This window comes from Aquarana catesbeiana, linkage group LG01 (genome assembly GCF_042186555.1).
Source record: "Aquarana catesbeiana isolate 2022-GZ linkage group LG01, ASM4218655v1, whole genome shotgun sequence".
NCBI classification, from domain to species: Eukaryota; Metazoa; Chordata; class Amphibia; order Anura; family Ranidae; genus Aquarana; species Aquarana catesbeiana.
The window spans coordinates 796,806,432-796,832,541 of record NC_133324.1 but is presented as its reverse complement, the minus strand read 5'-3'; the positions used below and the strand labels follow the sequence as shown (position 1 = coordinate 796,832,541).

The 26,110-nt window shown below is 45.3% G+C and overlaps 2 protein-coding genes across 3 annotated transcripts in view; one reads left to right on the top strand and one right to left on the bottom strand.

Moving 5' to 3' along the window:
- The window catches only part of SNX25 (sorting nexin 25), a 254,772-nt gene extending 253,496 nt beyond the window's left edge, over window positions 1–1,276 (bottom strand). Inside the window, exon 1 of the mRNA XM_073607376.1 lies at window positions 608–1,276. Within this exon, the coding sequence (XP_073463477.1) occupies window positions 608–1,096 (489 nt within the window). The 5' untranslated portion in view covers window positions 1,097–1,276. The remainder of the gene's footprint in view (window positions 1–607) is intronic.
- Window positions 1,277–17,414: 16,138 nt separating this feature from the next.
- The window catches only part of CFAP97 (cilia and flagella associated protein 97), a 126,441-nt gene continuing 117,745 nt past the window's right edge, over window positions 17,415–26,110 (top strand). Inside the window, exons 1-2 of one of the 2 annotated variants that reach the window (XM_073607349.1) lie at window positions 17,415–17,620; window positions 24,806–25,619. In XM_073607349.1, coding sequence (XP_073463450.1) covers window positions 24,827–25,619 — 793 coding nt within the window. In that variant the 5' untranslated portion in view covers window positions 17,415–17,620; window positions 24,806–24,826. Of the gene's footprint in view, window positions 17,621–17,659; window positions 17,921–24,805; window positions 25,620–26,110 lie in introns of those variants that run through there. The other variant, XM_073607356.1, reaches the window with a different exon arrangement.

Sequence of the window (26,110 nt, the reverse complement as noted above, 5' to 3'; positions counted from 1 at the left end):
GGGGTGTAGCAGGTCGGGATGAGGGGGTAGGGGTCAAGGTGAGGGGTAGCAGGATGGGGTATAGTGGGTTTGGATGAGGGGGTAGCGAGATGGGGTATAGCGGGTCGGGATGAGGGGGTAGCGGGTCAAGGTGAGGGGTAGCAGGAGGGGGTAGCGGGTCAAGGTGAGGGGTAGCAGGATGGGGTATAGCGGGTCTGGATGAGAGGGTGGAGGGTCGGGATGAGGGTGTAGCGGGTCGGGATGAGGGGGTAGGGGGTCAAGGTGAGGGGTAGCAGGATGGGGTAGCGGGGTGGGGGTATAGCGGGGCGGAATGAGGGGGTAGCGGAGCAGGATGAGGGGGTAGCGGGGTTGGGATGGGGTAGCCGGGGTCCAGGTGAGGGGGGTAGCGGGGGTCCCGGGTGGGAGGGGGGCAGCTGGGGGGTCCGGATGAGGGGGGGCAGCGGGGGGGTCCGGATGAGGGGGCAGCACATAGTACCATACTCTGCTGTGTACACATCCATCCATCCTAGCCTACTTTGTTCCAATGTGTCGGTATGAAGTGTAAGATTCGGACATCCGGTGATGATGTGAATGGGTCCTGTATACAATGATCATAGCCGGGTCTCACCTGTCGGGGGGTCCTGGCCCGGGTGAAGTCTGGTGGTGGGGTGGATCTGGCGGTCCAGTAGAGGGCACACAGTGATCCGATGATCAGGGCACACAGGGCACAGCCCAGGTAGACGGCGATGGACAGTATGAGGACGGTGAGGCTCAGCTGCCCTCCCGGGGATCCTTCGGACTGACCCCGCTGCTGCTGCCGCCATAGAGGATACACAGAGAGGAGCAATAAGACGAAGACGGCGGCCAGCATGGGGCGAGAGGACTGGGAGGTTCGGGGCGAGAGGCTCGGCTGCTCTCCGGGAGATGATCGGCTCCATGAACCGTCCTCGGTGAAGCTGTGTGTCCCGGGGAGGAGCGGGTAGCACGGCGGAGGGATGCTCGGTGCTCCTCTCTTCCTACAGCCGTCATGATTCACCTCCATGTCATCGCTCATCCCGGGAGGAGATTCGCTGTCCTCGGCTCCGCCGGTTGTGCCATGACCCCCATGTATATTCATAGCGCTGCACCATCCCCCGGCACGCTCAGCCTGCTCATCTCCCCGGGGCTGCTGCGAGCTCCGGGCCGGCTTTGGCTTCGCTCACTCTTTCTGCTAAGCTCCGCCCTAATCCCCGTGTGTCTGTCAGCCGCACTCCGCTAGACCACGCCCCTCCCTGTGTTAGTGGGCTGTGTGTAGGTTGTCCGCACGCCGCTAAGGCCCCGCCCCCGTGTAGTCGTTCTGTGTGCCTGTCAGTCGCACTCCGCTAAGCCACGCCCCTATGTTAGTGCATTGTGCGCCTGTCCTACGCTAGGCCCCGCCCAGTCCCTGTAGAATTGGACTGGGTGCCTGTCAGCAGAACTCCTCTAAAAAAAAGCCGCACTCGGCTAAGCCCCGCCCCTGTATTAGTGGGTCGTATGCCTGTCCTCGGCACTCTGCTAGGCCCCGCCCTTCCCTGTGTAAGTGGGGTTGTGTGTCTGTCACTCGCACTGCGCTAAGCCCCGCCCCCTCATTGTGTAATTAGACTGTGTGATTGGCAAGTCCGGTCCCTGTGTTAGTGAACTGTGTGATTGTCAGTCGCACTCTGCCAAGCCCCGCCCCCTCCCTGTGTATAAGTGGAGCATTGTCCAACAAAGCACCGCCCCATCCCTCTGTATTGGCTCGGGCTGTGTGGTCTATGAGTACACCCCCACACTGCTAATCTACACCTTTCCTGTCCATCTTTATAACAGGATTGTATACCCCACTATCACCCATCATACCATCCCATTAGAGCGGAACATTAAATAAAAAGGGAAGATCCACTTATCCCCCCCACATTTAGTTTCTCCATATTGAAGTTTTTTTGGGGAAGAAGGTACGTAAATTTGGGGGGTGCCCACCCCTACTTCTGCTGGGAATATCTAGGCAATCTGAGCGGAAGTCCCCCCCCAGGTGCCATAGGGCTAGGGAACCCTGCACAAAGCACAGCCGGCTTCCCATAGTCAACATAGCGGCACTGGGGAGCCAAAGACAAGCAAAGAACCAGTCCAGGTGAGGACAGATCCCTTCTGACCGCCAAAGAGCAGATTTTATGCCATAGGGCGGCCGCTCTGTGCAGAATCACAGATACTCTATATTACCAGAAGTATTGGGACACCTGCCTTCACACGCACATGAACTTTGATTGCATCCCAGTCTTAGTCTTTAGAGATTGGCCCACCCTTTGCAGCTATAACAGCTTCAACTCTTCTGGGAAGGCTGTCCACAAGGTTTAGGAGTGTCTATTGGAATGTTTGATTATTCTTCCAGAAGCAAATTTTTGTGAGGTCAGGCACTGATGTGGACGAGAAGGTCTGGCTCGCAATCTCCGCTCTAATTCATCCCAAAGGTGTTCTATCGGGTTGAGGTCAGGACTCTGTGCAGGCCAGTCAAGTTCCTCCACCCCAATCATCCATGTCTTTATGGACCTTGCATGTAAAGGCATGTGTCCCAATACTTTTGGTAATATAGTGCATAGGTGTGCGCAGAGGGTGTGCCTGGGCACACCCTAATCACCCCACGCGGTGCTGATTCTCCCTGCTTCCTGGCGCCCCCTGTCTCCCCCTGCAGTGCTGCCAGCTTCTCTCCTATCCCGCCAGCTGCTCCGGGGGATGTTTCAGGATGGAGAGTGGGGGAAGGAGCCGGTAAATATTTCATTTACCCCTTCCTTTTCTGAATGAACACAGTGAGTGATCTGTACTGCTCCTGTGTTCATTCTTAACTGAAGCATAGTAAAGTATGTTTTGTTTGTGAGACATCAGGGGTCTGTTTAGACCCTTGATATTTCACCAAAACCCCCTCAACGGGGCTCCTTAAAAATTGTAAAAAAAAATTAAAACTAATAATTTTATAAAAAAAGAATGACAAAAATAAAATTGTAAAAAATACAAAAAATAAAAACTACTGATTCTATTGGCACCAATCTCTGCTCTGCTCACACCTTCCACGACTCTGCTGATTTACACGCATGTGTGTTTGTGCTCTGGGGTGTACACCCTAATACAATAGGCTGTGCACACCAATGATATCGAGTATACATGAATCTGCACTTCCGCCTAGGGGGTGCGTGTGCCGTTTCTGCTTAGTCACGGCAGATGCCGATCAGCAGGTCCCATCCATTGGATGTCCTCCGGTACCAACTGATCGGCTAGGAAAGACACAGGGCGGAGCTCTGCTTATGTAAACAATGCAGTGCTCCGTCCTCCCAGCGGGGATGTGACGCAAAGCAGGGAAAGAAATTCCATCACATGGCTTGGTAAAAAAAATAAAAGCTGGTTAGGCACACATTTAACCCTTTGCTCTCCCTAGATGTTTAACCCCTTTCCAGTCAGTGTAATTAGTACAGTGACAGTGCATATTGTTAACACTGATCACTGTATTAGTGTCACTGGTTCCCACAAAGTGTCAGTTAGTGTCACATTGTCTGCTGTAATATCACAGTCCTGCTATAAGTCACTGATTGTCGCCATTACTAGTATAAAAATAAATAAATAAATACAAATTCCTGTATATATCCCATAAATTGTAGACACTAGAACTTTTGCTCAAACCAATCAATATACACTTAATAGAATTTTTTTTTTTTTACCAAAAATATGTAGCAGAATACATATTGGCCTACATGTATGAAGAAATTTCATTTTTACAAAAAAATTCTTGGATATGTTTTATAGCAGAAAAGAAAAAAATATTGTTAAAAAAAAACACCCCAGTGGTAAATAAATACCACCAAAAGAAAGTTCTATTTGTGGTAAAAAAAAAAAAATGACATACATTTTTTTGGTACAGCATTGCACAACCATGCAATTGTCATTTAAAATAGCGCAGTGCTGTACCTCAAAAAATGGCCTGGTTATGAAAGGGGGTAAATCTTCTGGAGGTCAAGTGGTTACTCTATAGCTCTATGAAAATTAAAAAGCTCTATTATGTCACAAGCACTAAAAATATATAAAAAAGAAGAGTGCGCTGGCCAATCAAATGTAAAGACTGCTGCACCTGAAACTCTCTGAATACCATGAGAAAGAGATAATTGATTAAAGACTAGGGGGTTTATTAAAGGCAAATACACTTTGCACTACAAGTGCACTTGGAAGAGCAGTCATTGTAGATCTGAGGGAGACATGCGAGGAAAATAAAAAACAGCATTTTAGCTTGCACATGATTGGATGATAAAATCAGCAGAGCTTCCCCTCATTTCAGATCTTCCCCTCAGATCTAAAGCGACTGCACTTCCAAGTGCACTTGTAGTGCAGAGTGGATTTGCCTTTAGTAAATAACCCCTTAGGTCCGCTGTCTAATTACATATTTCTAGGCTAATAAAAGTTAAAGGCCCGTACACACTATACGAAAATCAGAAGTAAAATTTTGTCCGACGATCGATCTGCTGATTTTCGGATCGTTAGTATGTGCTTTCGACAGCCGATTCAGTTTTTTCATCCGACAAAAGCTTGATGTGCAGACTATAAAAATATTTTCCTATGTGAACTCAACGTCCGATTTTCGTTTTAATTAGTACGGTTTTCATACGAAAAAAATCGCAAGAGCAAGACTGCGCATGCTCAGAAACGAAAGAATACATACAAAACTATTCAACACATTACATCACTTCTGACGTTGTATTCAGGTGTACGAGAATTTTCGTATTGTGAGTAGCTTCTTCACTTTCGACATGAGACTAGCATGCAACAAAAAACAGATGAACGGTCGTCCGAAAATCTGATCGTGTGTACGAGGCTTTACACACAATGTAAAGTGACATAAAGCGAGTATGTACCTGTAAAATGACATACAATCGTTCTGTTTGCAAAAAATCAACTAAAAACAAAACCAGATACAGTATGTACCCAAAAAACATGCTACAGAGACAGCCGGGAGCCGATGATCGTCTGGAGTCCCACACAGGCAGCAATACAGATTGGTGTCCTACTGAGCTGTGATCAGTATCTATGCGCATTGACCCGTAGGGTCTGGTAAATTATGAAATTAACCTTTCAAGGGGCATATCACACTAGAAAATGCGTTCCGTTTTTGACAGCCCATTTATTTTGATGAGCTGCCAGACACACAGGAACGTGAAAATAGTAAGGGGCTACTTTTTAAAACCTGACCGCATGGTACTCTAGTAACGTGGTATGGTGGCTGCAAACGCACCATGTTTGATAGATGTGTTTGGGGTGCCATTACCAATTAATGACACCCATGTGTGTCTAGCAAAAGCTGTGCATTCTCATGTGAATGGACCCTAAAGTGGGGTACACACTATGAAAAAATTGGAAGAAAAATCCTGTACCAGAAACATATAGGGGGTTATTTACGAAAGGCAAATCCACTTTGCGCTACAAGGGCACTGAAAGTGCACTTGGAAGTGCAGTCGCTGTAAATCTGAGGGGTAGATCTGAAATGAGGGGAAGCTCTGCTGATTTTATCATCCAATCATGTGCAAGCTAAAAATGATGTTTTTCATTTTCCTTGCATGACCCCCTCGGATCTACAGCGACTGCACTTCCAAGTGCACTTGCAGTGCCCTTGTAGTGCAAAGTGGATTTGCCTTTCGTAAATAACCCCCACAGTGTATACACAACTTTTGCTGTCCAATTCAGACTTCCCAAACAAAAATATCAGAAGGGACAAATGCCAAAAATTTTCTCGTATGTGAACATAACTAACGATTTTCGTTTAATTTGTGTACTATTTTTGTACAAGAAAAATCGGAAAAGAAAGGCCGCGCATAATCAGAAACAATAAGCAATAATAAGTCAAACAAAAAAAATCCTTTGTTGTTTGAGAATTTTGGTACCATCCTCGGTTTCGACCTGCTGTGAAACATCAAGAAAACCTGAACGATCGTATCCAGCTTTAGACTCGAGCAGTAATATCTTACCAACCACTGTCCACCCACAAGTTGGGTGACATTACCCCAAAAGGATAGACCACGAGGAGGGAAAATAACAAAGGGGAGGGCAGCAGGGACGTATCTACTGTGAGGCAGGCAAGGCGTTTGCCTAGTGGCATTTATCAGGGGGGTGGCGCCACCCCCCATCCCCCCGCCATCCATACACTATTCCCAACATTGTTCGCTGCTAACTTTACACCTGGACCTGACAGCAGGCTGAGTGGAGCTTTCAATCATCCTCGATGCAACCTAAGACCCTGCCCTCCTTCCCCGACTCGGGATTGGGCACAGCCATGGCTCCTCCGCCCCCCTCTCTTCCACAGCCACATCCTTCTTCCTAACCTGTGTCCGTGGCCGTACCTTTCCTTATTACTATCAATGAAAAGGAGGGAGGAGGAAGCAGGAGAGGCCTGTCCTGTGGATTCACAGCCATTTGCTGTGGGCTTCATGATCCATCCAGCACTTCTTCACTAAATGTTTAGGACTTAGGACCCACTGTGGCAGGCTAGTGAGGGGTTTAGGGGGGAGCACTGTGTCAGGCTAACGGGGAGCACTGTGGTAGACTAGCGGGGGGAGGGGGGTTACTACTCCATAGTCCACCAGAGACCCTGCATGGCCACCAGAGACCCCCGAATAGCCACTTGAGAAGGAAGGGGTGCCCAGGGCAGCACAAAACCAAAATACACCACTGTAGAGCGGTGGGGAAGGGTGGGGCGGAGCAGGTCAGAAGATCCAAAAGGAAGGCTGTCCAGTGGCTGAGCTACATATTCCTAGAAACAGCAGAAACCTTGTCACCTGAAACACAAAACAAAACCAGCAAAGCACCACAGAGGAACACTATAATCCTCTATAGGAATAGAATTAATTTAAAAACAAATGGGCGATAGGTGGATCAACCCATGGGACCACGTCTCTATTTTTTTCGTGACCCTCACATTCTTGGAGAGTGTTTTCTCTATATACACTGGGGGGGATTTCTGCTGGCTTTTTTCACTGACCCCCAATGAATAGTTGTAGCAGGAGCAGGGCCTTAGGATTACTTCAAGGGTTCCTCTGGAACGGTTGATCAAGGTGGTCTCAAGCTTCTTTTGTGGATGATTTCCTTCAGTGGTCAGAGGTAGCAGTAAGGGACGAATTTTGGCTTCATGGCTACCATGGGTCTGAGGTGACTCCAGAAGATTCACGATTTGCAATCGCAGTGGATTTACGTGCAGATACCCCCAGGAGACTTTTTTTAAAACCATAATGCAATGCATGGGAGGCAAGTTTAAAAGGGCCGATAAATGGGGGGGGGGGGGTGGTCAGGGGGTACAGACAGAGCAGCCATTAAAGTAGAACTAGAGGCAAACATTTGTTGTTTTTTTTTTTTTGAATAGAGCCAGGGTGGGTTATAGCTTCTGTCAGATTTTTGTTTACCATCTCTGTCCCATTGCAGAGATTTCCCTTCACTTCCTGTCCCATAGCCAAACAGGAAGTGAGAGGAAATCCCTCCAAATTAAGGGAATTCCTTGGGGACTCCCAGGTCACCAGAACTAGTGTCCCTATTGGAAGATTTTCCCTACTTTTCTGGGGACTGCCCAAAATTTGGGATTTTCTTTTACTTTCACTTTCAATGATAATGGTAAACAGGACACATAGAGAGGGTGAATATCCTTAACAGGGGCACAGACAGCAATAAAAACCGACAAGGTTTCTAATCCCTCTCTGCTTTATCCAAAACTGAAAAATAGTTTTGCCTTTAGTTATAGGATTTTTGGAACAAGTGGTGCACATTAGTTGCAATCATGTGGATTGCTCTAAAAATCCCATAGTCCATGCTCCATAGTCCTTAGTCCATCTCAGCAAGAGAGGATGGCTACATTCCTACAAACAGTGGGACCTTGGGGAATGAACATAGTCACTGACATCTGCCTGGTGGAAGAGTCTGGCATGATACCTAAGACTAGCACAGCACAGGAGTAAAGACTGGCACAAGTCCCTATTAGTCTTGCTAGCAGCAGGGCTGGACAAACTCTCAGAATCAAGCAGGGGAAGACCATCAGTAGATAGCAGTAGAGCAGGAGTGCCAGATGGACACCAGTGAGCAGGAGACAGGAGCAGGCTGCCTCTGGAGATAGTGGACAGGCACAGGCTGATAGCAAACAGGCGGGGAGCAGGCACCATTGGAATATAGGCAGAGGCTTGCAGCAGGCAGTCCAGCAGCGATGGGGACAGAAACCAGAGTCAGATGAACCAAGTCATTCACAGGCAGACAGATCAGGTATAGATTGTGTAGGCAGGAGCAATGTCAGGATGCAGGCTGAGTCGGTAACAGATGTGTGAAGCAGCAGCAAGGGGAACAGGCAGAAGCGTGGTCTGAGGCAAAAGTGGAGGGGGATTGGAACACCTGTTAGGTTTATATTGCTGTTTGTGTGTAGGGTAGGCAGGTGACACTCCCTCCATGTTGCCCATTACATACCATTTTGGTCTGATCTATATAGTTGTAAATAAAATGCAGTTTTTATCTTTCAAAAAGTATTTCCCAGAACTAAACCTTTCATCCAATTTCTAAATTGCTGCATTTGTAAATGTCAAAAACAAGTATAAAGGAATAGTAGTGGTAAAAAAAAAAAAAATCACTTGTAGGTTTAACTAATCATATTTTTGCATAATTCTCCTTTAAAGACTTCAGCCTCGGAAGGTTTAACCCCCTTAATGACCAGGCCATTTTTTGCAATACTGCACTGCGTTGCTTTAACTGACAATTGCGTGGTCTTGTGACACTGTACCCAAACAAAATTTATGTCTTTTTTCTCCCCACAAATAGAGCTTTCTTTTGGTGGTATTTGATCACCTCTGAGGTTTTTATTTTGTACGCTATAAACAAAAAAAGAGCGACAATTTTGAAAAAAAAAAAAAAAAAAATTTTTACTTTCTGCTATAAAACACATCCAATAAAAAAATGTAAAAAATCTAATTTCTTCATAAATTTGGGCCAATATGTATTCTACTGCATATTTTTGGTAAAAAAAAATCCCAATAAGCGTATATTGATTGGTTTGCGCAAAAGTTATAGCGTCTACAGACTATGGGATAGATTTATGGACTTTTTTTTTTTTAATTGTGTTTACTAGTAATGGCGGCAGTCAGTGATTTTTAGCGGGACTGCGACGTTGTGGCGGACAAATCTGACACTAAGTGACACTTTTCGAGGACCAGTGACACCAAAACAGTGATCAGTGCTACAAAAAAGAAAAAGCACTGTCACTGTAAAAATGACACTAGCAGGGAAGGGGTTAACATCAGGGGTGATCAAAGGGTTATGTGTGCTCCTTGGGGTGTTTTCTAACTGCTGGGGGAATGCAGACACTGGAGAAAAACAGAGATCCGTGTTTCTGCTAAGAAACACAAGATCTCCATTTTCCTCTCTCACAGAACAGTGGTCTGCCTTTTTTACATAGGCAGACCGCCGTTCCGTCTCTCCTCTGAATGATCAGTAGGTCCAGGCTAGCCATCGCGGCCGTGCGGAACTGCTAATTGGCTCAGACGGCGTGTGCGAGGGCCCCAGAGCTGACAACAGCGATTATATACAAGGTTCCTTAAGTGGTTAAGGGGGCGTGTCCTATACCTACATGCTTTGCTAATAGATAAAATAGAAAATTGGGAGGAAGACCTCCATAAGAGACCCTCATTTGGTAGACCATGTAGGTCTGGTAACTCATCCTAATCAATAATATACAAAATAATGGACCGTAACAAACTAAATATAAGGACTAAAATGGTACCCAATCAAAAAAATATCAAAAGGTATTTTTTTATGATAAAAGTTACGCATGTATACATATCGAAAAACATACAAAACACACAAAAGCTGCACATAAAACATAACCAAAACCATCTAGTACTCCTTGAATACAGATTCTCGGTGGCTCCCCTATAATAGAGCACAGTAAGTTGCTGTAATTTCGACGCAGTTTGCGTTTCGCAGGAAGTAACCCGCTTCTTCAGGGAAAGTTTCAGCAAGAACACTCATGGTTAATAGTCAAAAATGTCAAAATAGAAACACATTGAATTGTCCTCCTACAAATGGTCATTGTCACCCATATAATGCCACAAGATGGCCCTCCTCATATTCCAAGATAGTCGTTAGTTCCAATTTAATTGGAACTAAGTGTCCACAGTCAAATCGTATAGTGTGCACCTAGTGATATACACGGTATTGTATTAGGTAGGTAAAGAGGCTCCCATCATGTTGTTCCTCAGATCAGCGTGGAGTGTGATAGATCAGAGGAGCAACATTTCCATCAAGGAGCTCTGATTTCCCGGCAGCATCCGTCGGACCTTCAGAGCGCACGCGCCGCTGATGTCAGCGGCTACATGCAAGGTGAATGTCTCCTAAACCGTACAGGTTTAGGAGATATTAATTTCACCTACAGGTAAGTCTTATTATAGACTTATTATAGGCTTACCTGTAGGTAAAAATGTGCTAAAGGGGTATACAACCACTTTAATATTGGCACTGCTACCTCAGCACATTGGTCCTGAAGCTGGCACACAGACTTGTAATTTACTTCAGGTTCAGTACTCCTCTCTTGGGGTTTGTAGTCACACTCTTATACAGTACATATAACGTGTACATGAACCCGAACAATAGGTTTGCCACCTGTCCGGGATTCACCTGGACAGTACGGGTTTTGAAACATGTGTCCGGGTCTCTGGCCGCCTGAGACCCGGGCACATTATTCAGACCCACCGGTGGCTCCCTGTGCCTAAGCTGTGCCACCATGGCCGTGTCCCGAGTTCAGGTCCGCAATGATATCTGCTCCTGCTGCCTCCCTATCTACCCCTGCACTGTCAGTGTCAGCGGAGCGCGCCGCTCCTCCGTCTGCTCAGTGTACTGCAGAGGGGACACAGAGGCAGAGGCGGAGCCTCCATGCTGCAGGGTGCTCTCCTCTGGGTGGCTGAAGAAGGGACACGGAGGTGAGGTTGAAGGCCGAGCCCCTGCGTTCCCTGCTGCTCTTTTAAAAAGTGTGCGGAGTCGGAGATCGCTGTGTCAGTCTAGCTTGTAAAGTAAGTTTTTGTGATCTTAGTATGTCAGGATTTCAAAGGGTTCATCTCACCCCCCCCCCCCCCATACATACAGTCCTCAGCACTCCCCCCCCTATATATACACCATCCATGTGCCATCTATACATAAAGTCATCCCCTCCCCCCATATACCATACATATATACAGTCCCCCCCCATAACCATCCATATATTCATTCCTTATCTCCCCCATATACAGTCCCCCCCCCCCCCCCCCCATATACCATCCATATTACATACCTCCCAACTGTCCCTCATTTCGAGGGACTGTCCCTGATTTGGAGCAATGTCCCTCATTCCTCCTCATTTGTCCCTCATTTTGGTCTGATCTATATATAAAATGCACTTTTTATCCATCAAAAAGTGTTATCCAGTGCTAAACCTTGCATCTGATTTCTAAATCGCTGCATTTGTAAATTCCAAAAGCCAATATAAAAGAATAGTTGTGGTAAAAAAAAACACTTGTGGGTTTAATCAACCTTATTTTTTTTGTACAATTCTCCTTTAAGGGGGCGTGGCAAGGGGTGTGTCCTAGGCCTGCATACTTTTGCTGATAGGTGTCCCTCATTCCCATCTCTAAAAGTTGGGAAGTATACATAGTTCTCCACCCCCCCATACACCATCCATTTTAACAGTAAAGTGAGTTTATAAAGTGAAATACAGTACTTAGAACTCCGTCTGAATGTTTAGATGTTTAACCACTTGCCAACCGGGCCATAGCCGAAAGAAGGCTGCAGCGCGGTCGGCTAGTTCTGGGTGGACGTTCGTGGGACGTTATCCCAGAATACTGCTCTTGCACGCCCCCTGGGGCGCGCACCCGAGAACTTCCATGACCATCACGGATCACGGTAAACGGCCGCTGGTCGCGGCCGTTTACCATGTGATCGCTCCGTCAAATCGGCGTCATTAAATGACGCCGGTTCCTCCCTTCCCTCTGTGTACCGATCGGTACAGTACGAGGGGAGAGGGGGAGGGATCAGATGGCAGCACCACTGTGGGCTGCATGTGTAGTGCCCACAGTGCTGCTCAGTGACACATCCATCCATCCCTCCATGCTCAGCCATTCCTGCAATATACTCTGCAATATACCCCGCAATACTCTGCAATATACCCCGCAATACTCTGCAATATACCCTGCAATACTCTGCAATATACCCCGCAATACTCTGCAATATACCTCGCAATACTCTGCAATATACTCTGCAATATACCTTGTAATACTCTGCAATATACCCTGCAATACTCTGCAATATACCCCGCAATACTCTGCAATATACCTCGCAATACTCTGCAATTTACCCTGCAATACTCTGCAATATACCCCGCAATACTCTGCAATATACCCCGCAATACTCTGCAATATACCTCGCAATACTCTGCAATATACCCCGCAATACTCTGCAATATACCCCGCAATACTCTGCAATATACCCTGCAATACCCTGCAATACCCTGCACTACTCTGCAATACCCCGCAATACTCTGCAATACCCCGCAATACTCTGCAATTTTTAACCAGTTCCCGCCCGCCGTCATATGATGTCCTTGAATTTGTGCGGAGATATCTGAATGATGGGTGCAGCTACAGACATCATTCAGATATCAGCTTTTTCAGCAGGCGATTCCCTACACCATGAGAATGATCATAGTGGCTGTTCCACTGCTTGACCATCACGGATCACGGTAAACGGCCGCTGGTCGCGGCCGTTTACCATGTGATCGCTCCGTCAAATCGGCGTCATTAAATGACGCCGGTTCCTCCCTTCCCTCTGTGTACCGATCGGTACAGTACGAGGGGAGAGGGGGAGGGATCAGATGGCAGCACCACTGTGGGCTGCATGTGTAGTGCCCACAGTGCTGCTCAGTGACACATCCATCCATCCCTCCATGCTCAGCCATTCCTGCAATATACTCTGCAATATACCCCGCAATACTCTGCAATATACCCCGCAATACTCTGCAATATACCCTGCAATACTCTGCAATATACCCCGCAATACTCTGCAATATACCTCGCAATACTCTGCAATATACTCTGCAATATACCTTGTAATACTCTGCAATATACCCTGCAATACTCTGCAATATACCCCGCAATACTCTGCAATATACCTCGCAATACTCCGCAATTTACCCTGCAATACTCTGCAATATACCCCGCAATACTCTGCAATATACCCCGCAATACTCTGCAATATACCTCGCAATACTCTGCAATATACCCCGCAATACTCTGCAATATACCCCGCAATACTCTGCAATATACCCTGCAATACTCTGCAATATACCTCGCAATACTCTGCAATATACCCCGCAATACTCTGCAATATACCTCGCAATACTCTGCAATATACTCTGCAATATACCTTGTAATACTCTGCAATATACCCTGCAATACTCTGCAATATACCTCGCAATACTCTGCAATATACTCTGCAATATACCTTGTAATACTCTGCAATATACCCCGCAATACTCTGCAATATACCTCGCAATACTCTGCAATTTACCCTGCAATACTCTGCAATATACCCCGCAATACTCTGCAATATACCCCGCAATACTCTGCAATATACCTCGCAATACTCTGCAATATACCCCACAATACTCTGCAATATACCTCGCAATACTCTGCAATATACCCTGCAATACTCTGCAATATACCCTGCACTACTCTGCAATACCCCGCAATACCCTGCAATACCCTGCACTACTCTGCAATACCCCGCAATACTCTGCAATACCCCGCAATACTCTGCAATTTTTAACCAGTTCCCGCCCGCCGTCATATGATGTCCTTGAATTTGTGCGGAGATATCTGAATGATGGGTGCAGCTACAGACATCATTCAGATATCAGCTTTTTCAGCAGGCGATTCCCTACACCATGAGAATGATCATAGTGGCTGTTCCACTGCTTGATCGTTCTTATGGGAGGCGAGAGGGGATGCCCCCCCTTCCCGCCACCCTCCGGTGCTTCTACCGACTCACCGCTACGATCAAAGCCAGGATCTTTTTTTTTTTGTTTTTTTTAATTTATTTTAGGCTTCCCAGCCTAGAGGTGAGATGTGGGGTCTTATTGACCTCATATCTCACTGTAAAGAGGACCTGTCATGCCATATTCCTATTACAAGGGATGTTTACATTCCTTGTAATAGGAATAAAAGTGATCAAAATTTTTTTTGGGGGGGTAAAGTGTCAAACTAAAATAAATAAAGTAAAATGAACAATAAAAAAAAAAAAAAAAAAAAATTTAAAGTACCCCTGTCCATGTGCTCGCATGCAGAAGCGAACACATACGTAAGTCCCACCCACATATGAAAACGGCATTCAAACCACACATGTGAGGTATCGCTGCGATCGGTAGAGCGAGAGCAATAATTTTGGCCCTAGACCTCCTCTGTAACTCAAAACTTGTAACCAGTAAAAAATTTTAAAGCGTCACCTATGGAGATTTTTAAGTAGCGAAGTTTGGCACCATTCCACGAGCGTGTGCAATTTTGAAGGGTGACATGTTGGGTATCTATTTACTCGGTGTAACTTCATCTTTCAAATTATGCAAAAACATCGGGTTACCTTTACTGTTTTGTTTTTTTAAAGCACAAAACTGTTTTTTTTTTCCAAAAAAACGCGTTAGAAAAATTGCTGCGCAAATACCGTGCGAGATAAAAAGTTCCACCAACCGCCATTGTATTCTCTAGGGTCTTTGCTAAAAAAAATATATATATATAATGTTTTGGGGTTCTATGTAATTTTCTAGCGAATAAATTATGATTTTTATATGTAGGAGAGAAATATAAGAATTGGCCTGGGTGCTCCAGAACGCCTGGAGGTGCTCCCTGCATGTTGGGCCTCTGTATGTGGCCACGCTGTGTAAAAGTCTCACACATGTGGTATCGCCGTACTCTGGAGTAATCGCAGAATGTGTTTTGGGGTGTAATTTGTGGTATGCATATGCTGTGTGTGAGAAATAACCTTCTAATATGAAAATTTTGTGAAAAAAAAGAAAAAAAAATTCTAAATTTTGCAAAGAATTGTGGGAATAAATGACAATTTCAAAAAAACTCATCATGCATCTTTTCAAATACCTTGGAATGTCTTCTTTCCAAAAAGGGGTCATTTGGGGGGTATTTGTACTTTTCTGGCTCAAGAATTTAGATAAGCCATCAGTACTTCAGGTGTGATCAATTTTCAGATATTGGCACCATAGCTTTTGGACTCTATAACTTTCACAAAGACCAAATAATATCCACCGATTTGGGTTATTTTTACCAAAGATTATTATTATTATTATTATTATTATTAATAAACAGGATTTATATAGCGCCGACAGTTTACGCAGCGCTTTACAACATGAGGGCAGACAGTACAAGTACAATACAATTCAATACAGGAGGAATCAGAGGGCCCTGCTTGTTACAGCTTACAATCTAGAAGGGAGGGTCAAGTTATACAAAAGGTTAATAGCTGTGTGGGATGAACTAATGGAGAAAATAGTGCAGTTGTTAGATGGAGGCAGGATAGGCTTCTCTGAAGAGTAAAGTTTTCAGGGATCGCCTAAAAGTGGATAAATTTAGGGACAGTCTGACAGATTGTGGTAGGGAATTCCAGAGGATGGGAGAGGCTCGGGAGAAGTCCTGGAGGCGGATATGGGAGGAGGTGATGAGGGAGCTAGAGAGCAGGAGGTCTTGGGAGGAATGAAGAGGGCGATTAGGTTGGTATTTTGAGACTAGGTTAGTGATGTAGCTGGGGGCAGAGTTGTGGATGGCTTTGTAACTTATTGTTAGTATTTTGAATTGAATTTGTTGGGCGAGTGGCAGCCAATGGAGGGATTGGCAGAGAGGGGTAGCAGACACTGAGCGGTTTGTAAGGTGGATGAGTCTGGCAGCAGCATTCATGATGGACTGAAGGGGGGATAGTCTATTTAAAGGTAAGCCAATGAGGAGGGAGTTGCAGTAGTCAAGGCGAGAGATAACCAGGGAGTGAATCAGGAGCTTTGTGGTTTCATTGGTTAGAAAGGGACGTAGTTTAGAGATGTTGCAGAGGTTGAGGCGGCAAGCTTTGGAAAGTGATTGGATGTGGGGCCGAAAGGAGAGTTGAGAGTTCAGAATCCAGGATAACACCATAGCACACTGACATGTGGGGACGGGTGGATGGTTTTGCCATTGCTCTTGACAGAGAAGTCAGGGGAAGAGGAACGTGGGGGAGGAAATATTATAAGCTCGGTTTTGGACAAGTTGAGTTTGAGGAAGTGGTGTGACATCCATACAGATATGTCGGTTAGTAAGTTAGTGATGCGTGAGGAGACTGATGGAGTGAGTTGAGGGGTGGAGAGATAGATTTGTGTGTCATCAGCATAGAAATGATATTGAAAGCCATGAGAGGCTATCAACTGACCCAGGGAAGAGGTGTAGATTGAAAATAAAAGAGGTCCAAGAACAGAACCTTGGGGGACCCCGACAGAGAAGGGAAGAGGAGTGGAGGAAGTAGAATTGTAAGTGACACTGAAGGTGCGTTGGAATAGGTAGGATGAGAGCCACTGAAGAGCACAGTCACGGAGACCGAGGAAGTAAAGTTTTTTGAGGAGGAGGGGGTGGTCAACCGTGTCAAAGGCAGCTGAAAGATCCAGAAGTAGGAGTACAGAATAGTGTCCGTTGGTTTTTGCAGTTAGTAGGTCATTTGTGAGTTTTAAAAGAGCAGTTTCTGTGGAGTGTTGAGGGCGAAATCCAGATTGAAGGGGATCAAAGATATGTAGCAGTATAAATTTTGTCCAAAATTAAGAAGAAAAATTACTAATTTGCTAAATTTTATAACAGAAACAAAGAAAAATTAATTTTTTTACCAAATTTTCAGTCTTTTTTTCTTTTATAGTGCAAATAATAAAAAACCCAGAGGTGATTAAATACCACCAAAAGAAAGCTATTTGTGTGAAAACAAGGACAAAAATTTCATATGGGTACAGTGTTGTATGACTGAGTAATTGTCATTCAAAATGTGAGAGCACCGAAAGCTGAAAATTGGTCTGGTTAGGAAGGGGGTTTAAGTGCCCAGTGGTCAAGTGGTTAATATTAAAAGCAGCAAACTTCTGTCCTATTAGCAAACCTGTGAGATCAGCAGGCTTGTCGCTGCTTTTAAAATTCAACATCTAACCAGTCAGACGGAATTCTAACTACTGTATTTCACTATAATATAAACCCACAACTCCGGTGGGTGTAGCAAGATGTCCGCTTTCCCCCTTCTCACTGTAGCCTTATTGTGGAAGAGTGCGGGTGTAGCAAGATGGCGGCGACGGAACGTCACTTCCGTTACATATTCTGACGGGTCCCTAATCTGACGAAGCACCCACACCAAATATGGCCGCTAAAGACTAATCCCCGCCCTTAGTATCGGAAGTGACGTGCTGTTGATACGGGGGCGGTGTGTTCTCGGCTGAGAGGAGCTATGTTGTGAAAAAGCTGCAGAAAGAGGGAGCAGAGAGGGATCCTCCGGTGTGTGAGGGAGCCGCATAGACCTCCGCTCTATTGTTATCAGCATCGCCGCCATTTGCACGGAGCCCATCCCCACACAGGTAAGAGGAGCCCGTCCCTGACCTCTGTCCGCCGCCAGATTCCTCTTCCCACGTGATGGGGGTGACACTCTGCTGCTAGGAGATGGGCAGATTACACTCTGTATATAAATAGTGACAGGCTGAGCCCCGCCCCCTCCTCCGTCTCCATGGTATCCTGATGCCTTCCCTGTAGTGCTGGCTGACAGGAGGAGAGCAGTCCTGTGTGTGTGTCACCATTCTCATCTCCACACAGCGGGGACACCTCCATTGCTGGGGGTCACAGCTTCTCCTCCCAGAAGAGTCATGTCCCCCATGGTCAGGGTGAGTATGTGAGCATACAACTAGTCACACCATAGGACAATGGCAAACGGCATGTCACATGTAGGGCGGCCCATTCATTTCAGCACACAAAAAACATCGCTGACCCCTTTTGGGAAGTCATTTTGCACCAAAACGCAGGCTGCTGCTGCGGCAGAGGAATTAAAGCGCTATTAATCCCAAAAGCAAACCTTTCTTATATTGCAGCTGATCAGTTCTTATATGATGGCTGCATTTTTTCCCTTTATTTTCACCTGGTGATCTGGCCAGTAAGGCTTTAATTACACTTTCTGTTTGAAGCGAGATCTGTGTTCTGATCGCTCATCAGACAGAAATAGCTAGGCAGCAAGGAGGCCGTTTTATCACCTGTTTTAATCTCCTAAATACCAGACTATCGCGTAGAGTTCTTGGGAGGTTACACTGTGGCCCCGTTTGGCTTGAATCGGCCGCGCTTAGTGGGCAGTACCATTCGCCGTGTGCGACGGGGGGGATATAATTCCTGCTGCGGCCACAAAGCAATGCATCGCAGCCGTAGCATTTGTGTGCATCTCACAGTGGCAAATGGGGGAGTGTTGCAGGCTGGTAAACATGTGGCGTAACTTCGGGGTTTTACTGCCCATCAATCGCAAGTGTAAATGAGCCCTATGTCTGATGTATTTCAAGAGAGCAAGCTGTCCTGCAGATATGAAGGAGGGCTGCACATCCAGAGGTTCCGATTGCCTTTATTGAATCACCGTAATGACAACAGGGACACCAGCAAACAGTCACGTGGATGCGTTTCATGCATACATCTTGTGCTTAATCAACACTTTGTAATGATTAAGCACGAGATGTATGTGTGAAACGCATTTACGTGACTGTTTGCTGGTGTCCCTGTTGTCAATATGGCGATTCAATAAAGGCAATTGAAACCTCTGAATGTGCAGCCTTTCTTCATATTTTCACGCATTTCCACGGAACCGGGCTCGGGCTGGCACTCCTGGTCAGGTTCCATTCAGGCTCATCCCATACATCTGGAGCAGTGGGTTCTTTTTCCTCTGTCCTGCAGTTAGAGCAGACCTGTGCAACTTGTGGTCCCAGGGCCACATCTGTCCCCCATTGCCTCCACTGTCCATATGGCCCTCTGAGCATGTCAGCTTCCTCACTGAGGGCTAGTTCACACCACATGCATTGCAGTGCTTTTTATTTCATTTTTATTTTTATTTTTTTCTTTATCCAAAATGCATAGAAAGTAAGCTGCATGGTTTTCAATGACATAATTCACAATCACACCAGTGCTTGCAGTTCCAGTGTGATCCAGTTCCCGAAATAAAAGTGTAACATGCTATATTTTTCCTGCACTGGACTGTACTGGAACGCAAAAAAATGCATAAAAACACACCTACACACATAAAAAATGCATCAAAAACACACCGGATCCTATGACAGTAAAATCATCTGGAATGCATCCGGAACGAATCTGGAGGATGTTTTTGTAGTGCAAACTAGCCCTGAAAAAACTGGTGTGCTTTCCCACACAATGTTGCTGTTCAGGTGATAACGTAGTTGCCTTGCACCCTTTGTTTCCGCCAAGTACACACGAAGCACATCTAATTGTCTTCTGTCTGCTTGCTCAGTCAGTTCCCACAACACACTATTTAATCTGCTGCATTGTGCAGTGGGCCCTACTGCATATATAAGCTCTTTTCCTGACACATCTGGGTGGATAACGCATGCCCCGCTGCCCTCCAAAGAGTGGGGAAGTATGATAACACTGGGAAAATTAAAGAAAATAGCGCATAGGCCTAGTGCATTATCCTCAATAAATGTCTTTAATAAGTAAAATAGAGGTAAGAATCATTCTCACAAAGAAATGATTGAGTCATTGCACAACATAAAAATCCATCTGCTAATGTCCATGTAGAATTTGTCAACGTCTCATAGGACTAGCTTGCAGAAGCATAGGCTAACGCGTTTCGCTCAGTCAGTGTCTGAGTTATCGCAGATCTCTTCCTAGACGCCTCTAATTCCACATCCTCAGGGTTCCCTTCACTTAACGATGGTGGGGTCAAGAAGCAGAGTAGACGAAAGGTTCAAAGGTGTATACTCAAACCTATTCACAGTCCCAAAATCGAATAGGAACATTTGTCCCATTCTGGACCTCAAATTTCTAATTGGATATCTGTGTGTCTCCATATTTCGTATGGCATTCCCAAGATCTGTCATCTCTTCTTTCAGACCAATGGAATTTCTGGCACCAGTAGATATCCAAGATGTCTATCGTCATATTCCTATCCTTCCTGCACACCAACACTTTCTATGCTTTGCTGTGAAAGACCAAAACTTCTTCTGCCATAATTCTGTTTTCCAACATCCATAAGATATCCAGTTCCTTCAAACTTTAGGATGGCTGATCAACTTCAGAAAGTCTACCCTCCAGTCTTTTCTGTCACCTGCAGTACTTGTGGCTGATTCTGTTCATGTCCCAGACAAATATTTTCTTTCCCTAGGAAAAGGATGCATCCCTCAATTTTGCTTTTGCATGAAGGTTCTGGGCCTCATTTGGGCCTATTCCTTTTGCTCTGTTCTACTCCAGGACCTTTGCAGCTCAACATCCCCTCCAATGTGGGACAAGGAGATCCATTCTCTAGATCACCCACTACTGTTGTCCAGGCAGGCTAAAATTTCCCTGGCACGGTGGATCTCCATCTCCAGCTTAGAATCCTGCAGATTGTTCCTTTCCCCTCCCAGGAAGGTGGTAATGATGGATGCAAACCTGGAGGGTGGGGTATAATATTCCTAAATATCCAGGGAACCTGGTCCCCACAGGAGTCAATTAAGGATGAGCTCCGGTGTGTTCGCACAGCCCATGTGCAGAGCCCGCCAGGAAGTCAGCACTGCGCTGCGCTAATCACAGGCAGTGAGACATTGTCCCGATGCACGGCTGCAGAGATCGGGAAATGTCTCACTGCCTGTGATCAGCGCAGTGCCAACTTCCTGGCGGGATCTGCACGTGGGCTGTGCGAACACGCCGGAGCTCATCCTTAGTCAATGCTACCCATCAACATACATTCTGGAACTAAGATCCACAAGACTGACTCTCCTACACTTTACTCACCTCCTACATGGTCACTCAGCCAGGGTAAAATCGGGAAACACCACACCTGTGGCTTACATAAATCATCAAGGCGATACTGTAAGGCAGCCATGAACAAAGAAAGCCTCATTTTCTGGTGGGAATAGACAAATTCAAACTCTCTCTGCTATCTACATATTGGAAGTAGACTTCCTAAGTTGCCAATGTCTGGTCTCAGGTCCCCCAGATTCAACAGGTTCGAAACAAGGTCCAGGGAATCCCCTGACTTTTGTGGTGAATGCCTGTTGATTCCTTGGTCCCAGTTCATACTGGTGTATGCATTCCCTCCAGTGAAATTAGCCCCTCAACCCCTTAAGGTGAAGAAAGGATCCTGGTAATCTTCATTGCTCCATATTGGCTCAGGAGAACCTGGTACACAGACTCCTGGTAGACAAATCTTAGCCCTTTCCAGAAAAGCTAGACCTCAGGCCCTCAGTTCCACCCTGCCTTCTCAGTCACTGGCTTTAATGATATGGCTGTTGAAACAAAGGGCCTGAAGAATAGGGGCTTTCCTTACTCTTTCATTCTGACTTTTCTCCAGGTGAGAAAATCTAGCTGTCAAGGGAACTACCATTCACCTGGAGAGCCTACTTTAGCTGGTGCAGAAGTAGGCACCTCAGTCCTCCAGGAATATTCTATTCCTCAATTCATGGCCTTCTTCCAGTCTGGACAGGACCAGCATCTGGCTCTTGGTATTCTAAAGGAACGTTTTCTGCCTTATCCATTCTTGTTTCAGAAACCTTTGGCTTCGCACTTCTCTGTCGGCACCTTTTATACAAGATGTTGCTTATGTTAATTCCACTCCAACCTGGATGGGATTATGGGACCTATTTCTGATACTTTCGGTACTTCAAATACCAACTTTGTGAAATAAATCAGGATATCCCACTGGCGGATCTCACAGGTAAGGTGGTCATTACTTCCGTCAAGTGTGTCTCCTAGTTGGGAGTTCTTTCTTGCAAGGAGCCTTTTCTTGTCTTGCAAAGGGACAAGGTGGTCTTTAGACCCAGACACCCCTTCCTTTTTAAGGTTGTCTCCTTGTCTCACCTCAGTGAGGATACTGTGCTCAGGCTGCTTGTTTTCAGGGCTTACACCCTCAAGAAATTAGTCCCTTCCTTCCCTTTTACGGCCCATTCCACCAGATGTGTAGATGTTTCTTGGGTTTTTCAGCTTCAAGCATCTACTTTACAGGTTGCAAGGCCCCCACTTGGTCTTCTGTTTATACTTTTTCAAAGTTTTACCAGGTGGACGTTCAGGCCTCTGCTGATGCAAGCCTCATCCGCAAAGTGCTTAAAGTGGTTCTTAAGCCTATTCAATGTATTAAGGTAAAAACTGTTTAGGCATCAGTGTTGCGCCCCCCCTTTACTTACCTGAGCCCTTCATTCAATCCAGAACTGTGCACGTCAGCATCTCCTCACTTCTGTGTCTCACTGGCTGTGCTGGGGTATAGGGAGCCATTGTCTCCCACTGTTGTCAATCAAAGCCAGTGACAAAGGGGCAGGGGGAAGGGCTGAGTCCCACTGTCTGTGTCAACGGATGCTGCAACGGGTCTAAGGAGCGAGCATGGACAAGTGCCCCATGGGAAGTGGCATCTCATAGGGGCACTGGACAGATAGGAGGAGCCAGGAGCGTCGGCGCAGAACTCAAGAAGAGAAAGTTTGGGGCTGCTCTGTACAGATCCATTTCAAAAAATAAATAAATCCTTTAACTCTTCAATATCACTTTTAAAGCTGTCATCTGATTGTTTGTTTAGGGTCCCTTGACCTATTCTTTTGCAAACCTGTTTACTATGTTGTTACTACTCGGTTTATTGCTTAGGGAAGCCCAGTGGTCTATGGAAATATTGACTCTGTCCTCTATTTCTCCTTTATGCTTGCTACAAAACGAGCCTGTAGGGTTATATTTAAGTGCACTGGGGGCTTACCCAGCTTTGGTCAGTGTCCTATCCCCTGAAGCAGTGGTCTCCAAACTTTCTAAACAAACGGTCAGTTTACATTCCTTCAGACGTCAGGGGACTAGACTGTGGCCTTTGTGAGTAGACTTTGTCCTGGCATCAGTGGGAGTAAACCATGCATCTTTGGCATTAGGGGGAGGAATAGTGCGCCATCGTTGGTGTCAATGGGATGAATAGTGGCCAATTGTTGGTGTCAGTGGGAGAAATGGTGCCCCGTTGTTGATGTCAGTAACAGAAATGATGCCCCATTTTTGGTGTCAGTGGGAGGAAGTGTCCCAAGGGTTGGATAAAGACAAGTAAAGGGCTGCAGTTTGGAGACCACTGCCCTAAAGGTAGCAGCTTATAAACTATGGTCCAACTTGCTGTACTGTACTCTAAGAAATGGATGTCAAACTTCCCATTTTTTAAAAATGCACTTTAATTTTATATACAACTATATTGAATAATTCTCTTCGGAGTTAATCTAAAGATCATTTAATGATATTAACATTTTATAGTGCATAATCTACAGCACCCAGTCTGTGCAATGCCTGCAAAGATAATGAGAAAAAGATTTATGTATCAAGTGTTGAAATAACAGAGTAAAGCTGGGTATACAGATGGTGTGTGTGTGTGGTGTTTGTTTTTTTTTTTTTTTTTGGGGGGGGGGTTGGGGGTTCGATTTACTAAAGGCAAATATACTGTGCACTGCAAGTGCAGTTACCTCAGCTAAATAAGGTAAAGCTTCACTTTGCAAAGAATACCCGATCACTAGCAATGAAAATAAGAAAAAGAAAAAACACAATTTTTGCTTGCACCAGATTGGATGATAGAAATCAGCAGAGCTTCTTCTCATTTCAGAGCTTCTCACATATGCAGAGCAACTGCACTTGCAGTGCACAGTATATTTGCCTTTAGTAAATCGATCTCTCCTACTTTGCTATTGTATTCTGACTTTCCAACAAAACGTTCTGCACACCTGGCTTCTGTTGAACAGACAGAGTTACACATCTTCCTGCTGAACTGGATGACTTTCGGTACAAGTGTACTAGTCTCAACTCTGCAAAGGCTACAGAATTTGTTTGGTCTTTATTGCTGTACTCTTAGATCGTAGTGGCCAAGCTGGTAAATACAAAGGGCCTCAGTTGCAGGCCCCAGCATGTTCTTAGGGCTGCACAATAGAATTTTGCTCTTATTCACATTGGTGCATCTGTTAAGGTGTGCATGTTGCTGTGCACAGCGCTGCATTGGTAAAATGCATCAGTGCAGGCTTTTTTAAACGTATTCTCATGTGCTGGCGCACGTTGCTATGCGTTACAGCAGGTCAGAACAACGCAGTGCAAAAATGTCCTATTGTGAAATGTAAAAAGCATGTCTAATTTTTCTGTTCAAAAAAAAAAAGGGGGGGGGGGGGTTGTTTTATTGTGTGTCTATATATCCATGTCTAGGACGTTCTTTTTCACTTCTTGTCCTGGTGACCACACAGGGTATGAGCGCAATTTTTTTTTTTTTTTTTTTCTAATCAAGAATAGTTTTTATTGAGAAAAAGAAATGTATTTCTAACAGGCAGCATAAGCTAACCATAGCACATACAGACACAAAGTTATCAGTAAATGCAGTCTTGACACATCATAACAAGGAGTCAGGACTGGCCACAGGCCACACAATTAAATTTTTTTTAAATATGTATATAAACTGCAGTAAAGATCTTGCAGAGGGTCTAATTCTACTACACTCTATTAAAAATATTTTTTTTTTGTTTTTTGGATGCTGTTCAACTTTAATTGGATTATTAAACCACATTTGTAAAATTGTCTGTTGACCTTTTTGTCATCTTCAGGTTCTAACATAATTTAAAATCATGGAGCGATATGCCAATCTTTCTGATGAGGGAGAAGTGGATCATTCTTTTTTTGATAGTGATGATGATTATGAAAAAGGGAAAAAAGTTGTGACCACCTCCAGTACTAGCAAGCATGGGTACAAACAAAATAATAAGGATTCGGGATCAGAGGAAAGGGAAGGTGATGCAGAACAAGGAACATACAAGATGGAAAGTGAAGAGGAGTCAATGGCATCTGTTGATAGAAGTTCTCCAGAACCTAAGTTGTCTCCAGATCCATTGAGACCCAGGAGTGCGGCAAAGTCAGGCCGAGATTCTGTGCAGAGCTTAAAAATAGAAGCAACCATTCCTACAGGAATCCCGCAGATCAGACGAGAGTTTGAAGATAATTATTACCCTGATGAAGATGACAGCAGCGAAGACGAAAGCCGCAATTCCAGGCCCAAAACTGCAAAGCAAACCAATATTGGAAAGAAAAATGTGACAAAGTACAGCAGGGATTTTCCTTCTTCCATTTCCAGCTCTGATACAGAGTTTTCTGATGCTACTTCAGATGACCAAACATCAAAGTCTTATCAGTCATTCAAAGACAAAGTGCCCTCATCTCTGCGCTCCCCTGAACGCAAGGCATCAAGACCACCTATCAGAGATCTAAGAGATTATGTTGATGAGTCAGAGGACACAGTCACAGATGTCACCCCTCTTTCCACACCAGACATCAGCCCCATATCGTCCTTTGACATAGCAGCCACCAGTGAAGCTCTAAGGAATAAAGTTAAGCGACAAGAGAACGTGAGCAAGGAGATATACGGTAATTCTTCCTGTTCTTGTTTACTTTGCTTGTCTTAAAACATGATTGGTACGAAAACAAGTTATTTACATGTCTGGGGACTAACTGAAGGTGGTTGTAAAGGTAAAGGCTTGTTTTACCTTAATGCATTTTGTGCAGCTCCCCCGCATTTGGCTCCGGCTGCTGTCAGTCAAAACCTGTGAGGGGGGGGGGGGGGGTTGGGCGGAGGCAAGCTGGGCTGTGTGGCTCAGGAGTGAAAAAGCACGAGTGCCCCCCATGGGGAGTAGCTTCCTTTTTCGGGGGGGGGGGGCTGGCTTGGAACCTGAAAACAGGAGATTAAGGCTGCTCTGTGCAAAAGCATTGCACAGAACAGGTAAGTATAACATGATATATATATATTTTAATAAAAAATAAATAAATTAACTTTTTAATATTACTTTAAAGTGTATTTACACAATATTCAGTACTTTCCCTATCACACAGACGTAGAAATCTTTAGTCAGATTCAGGCA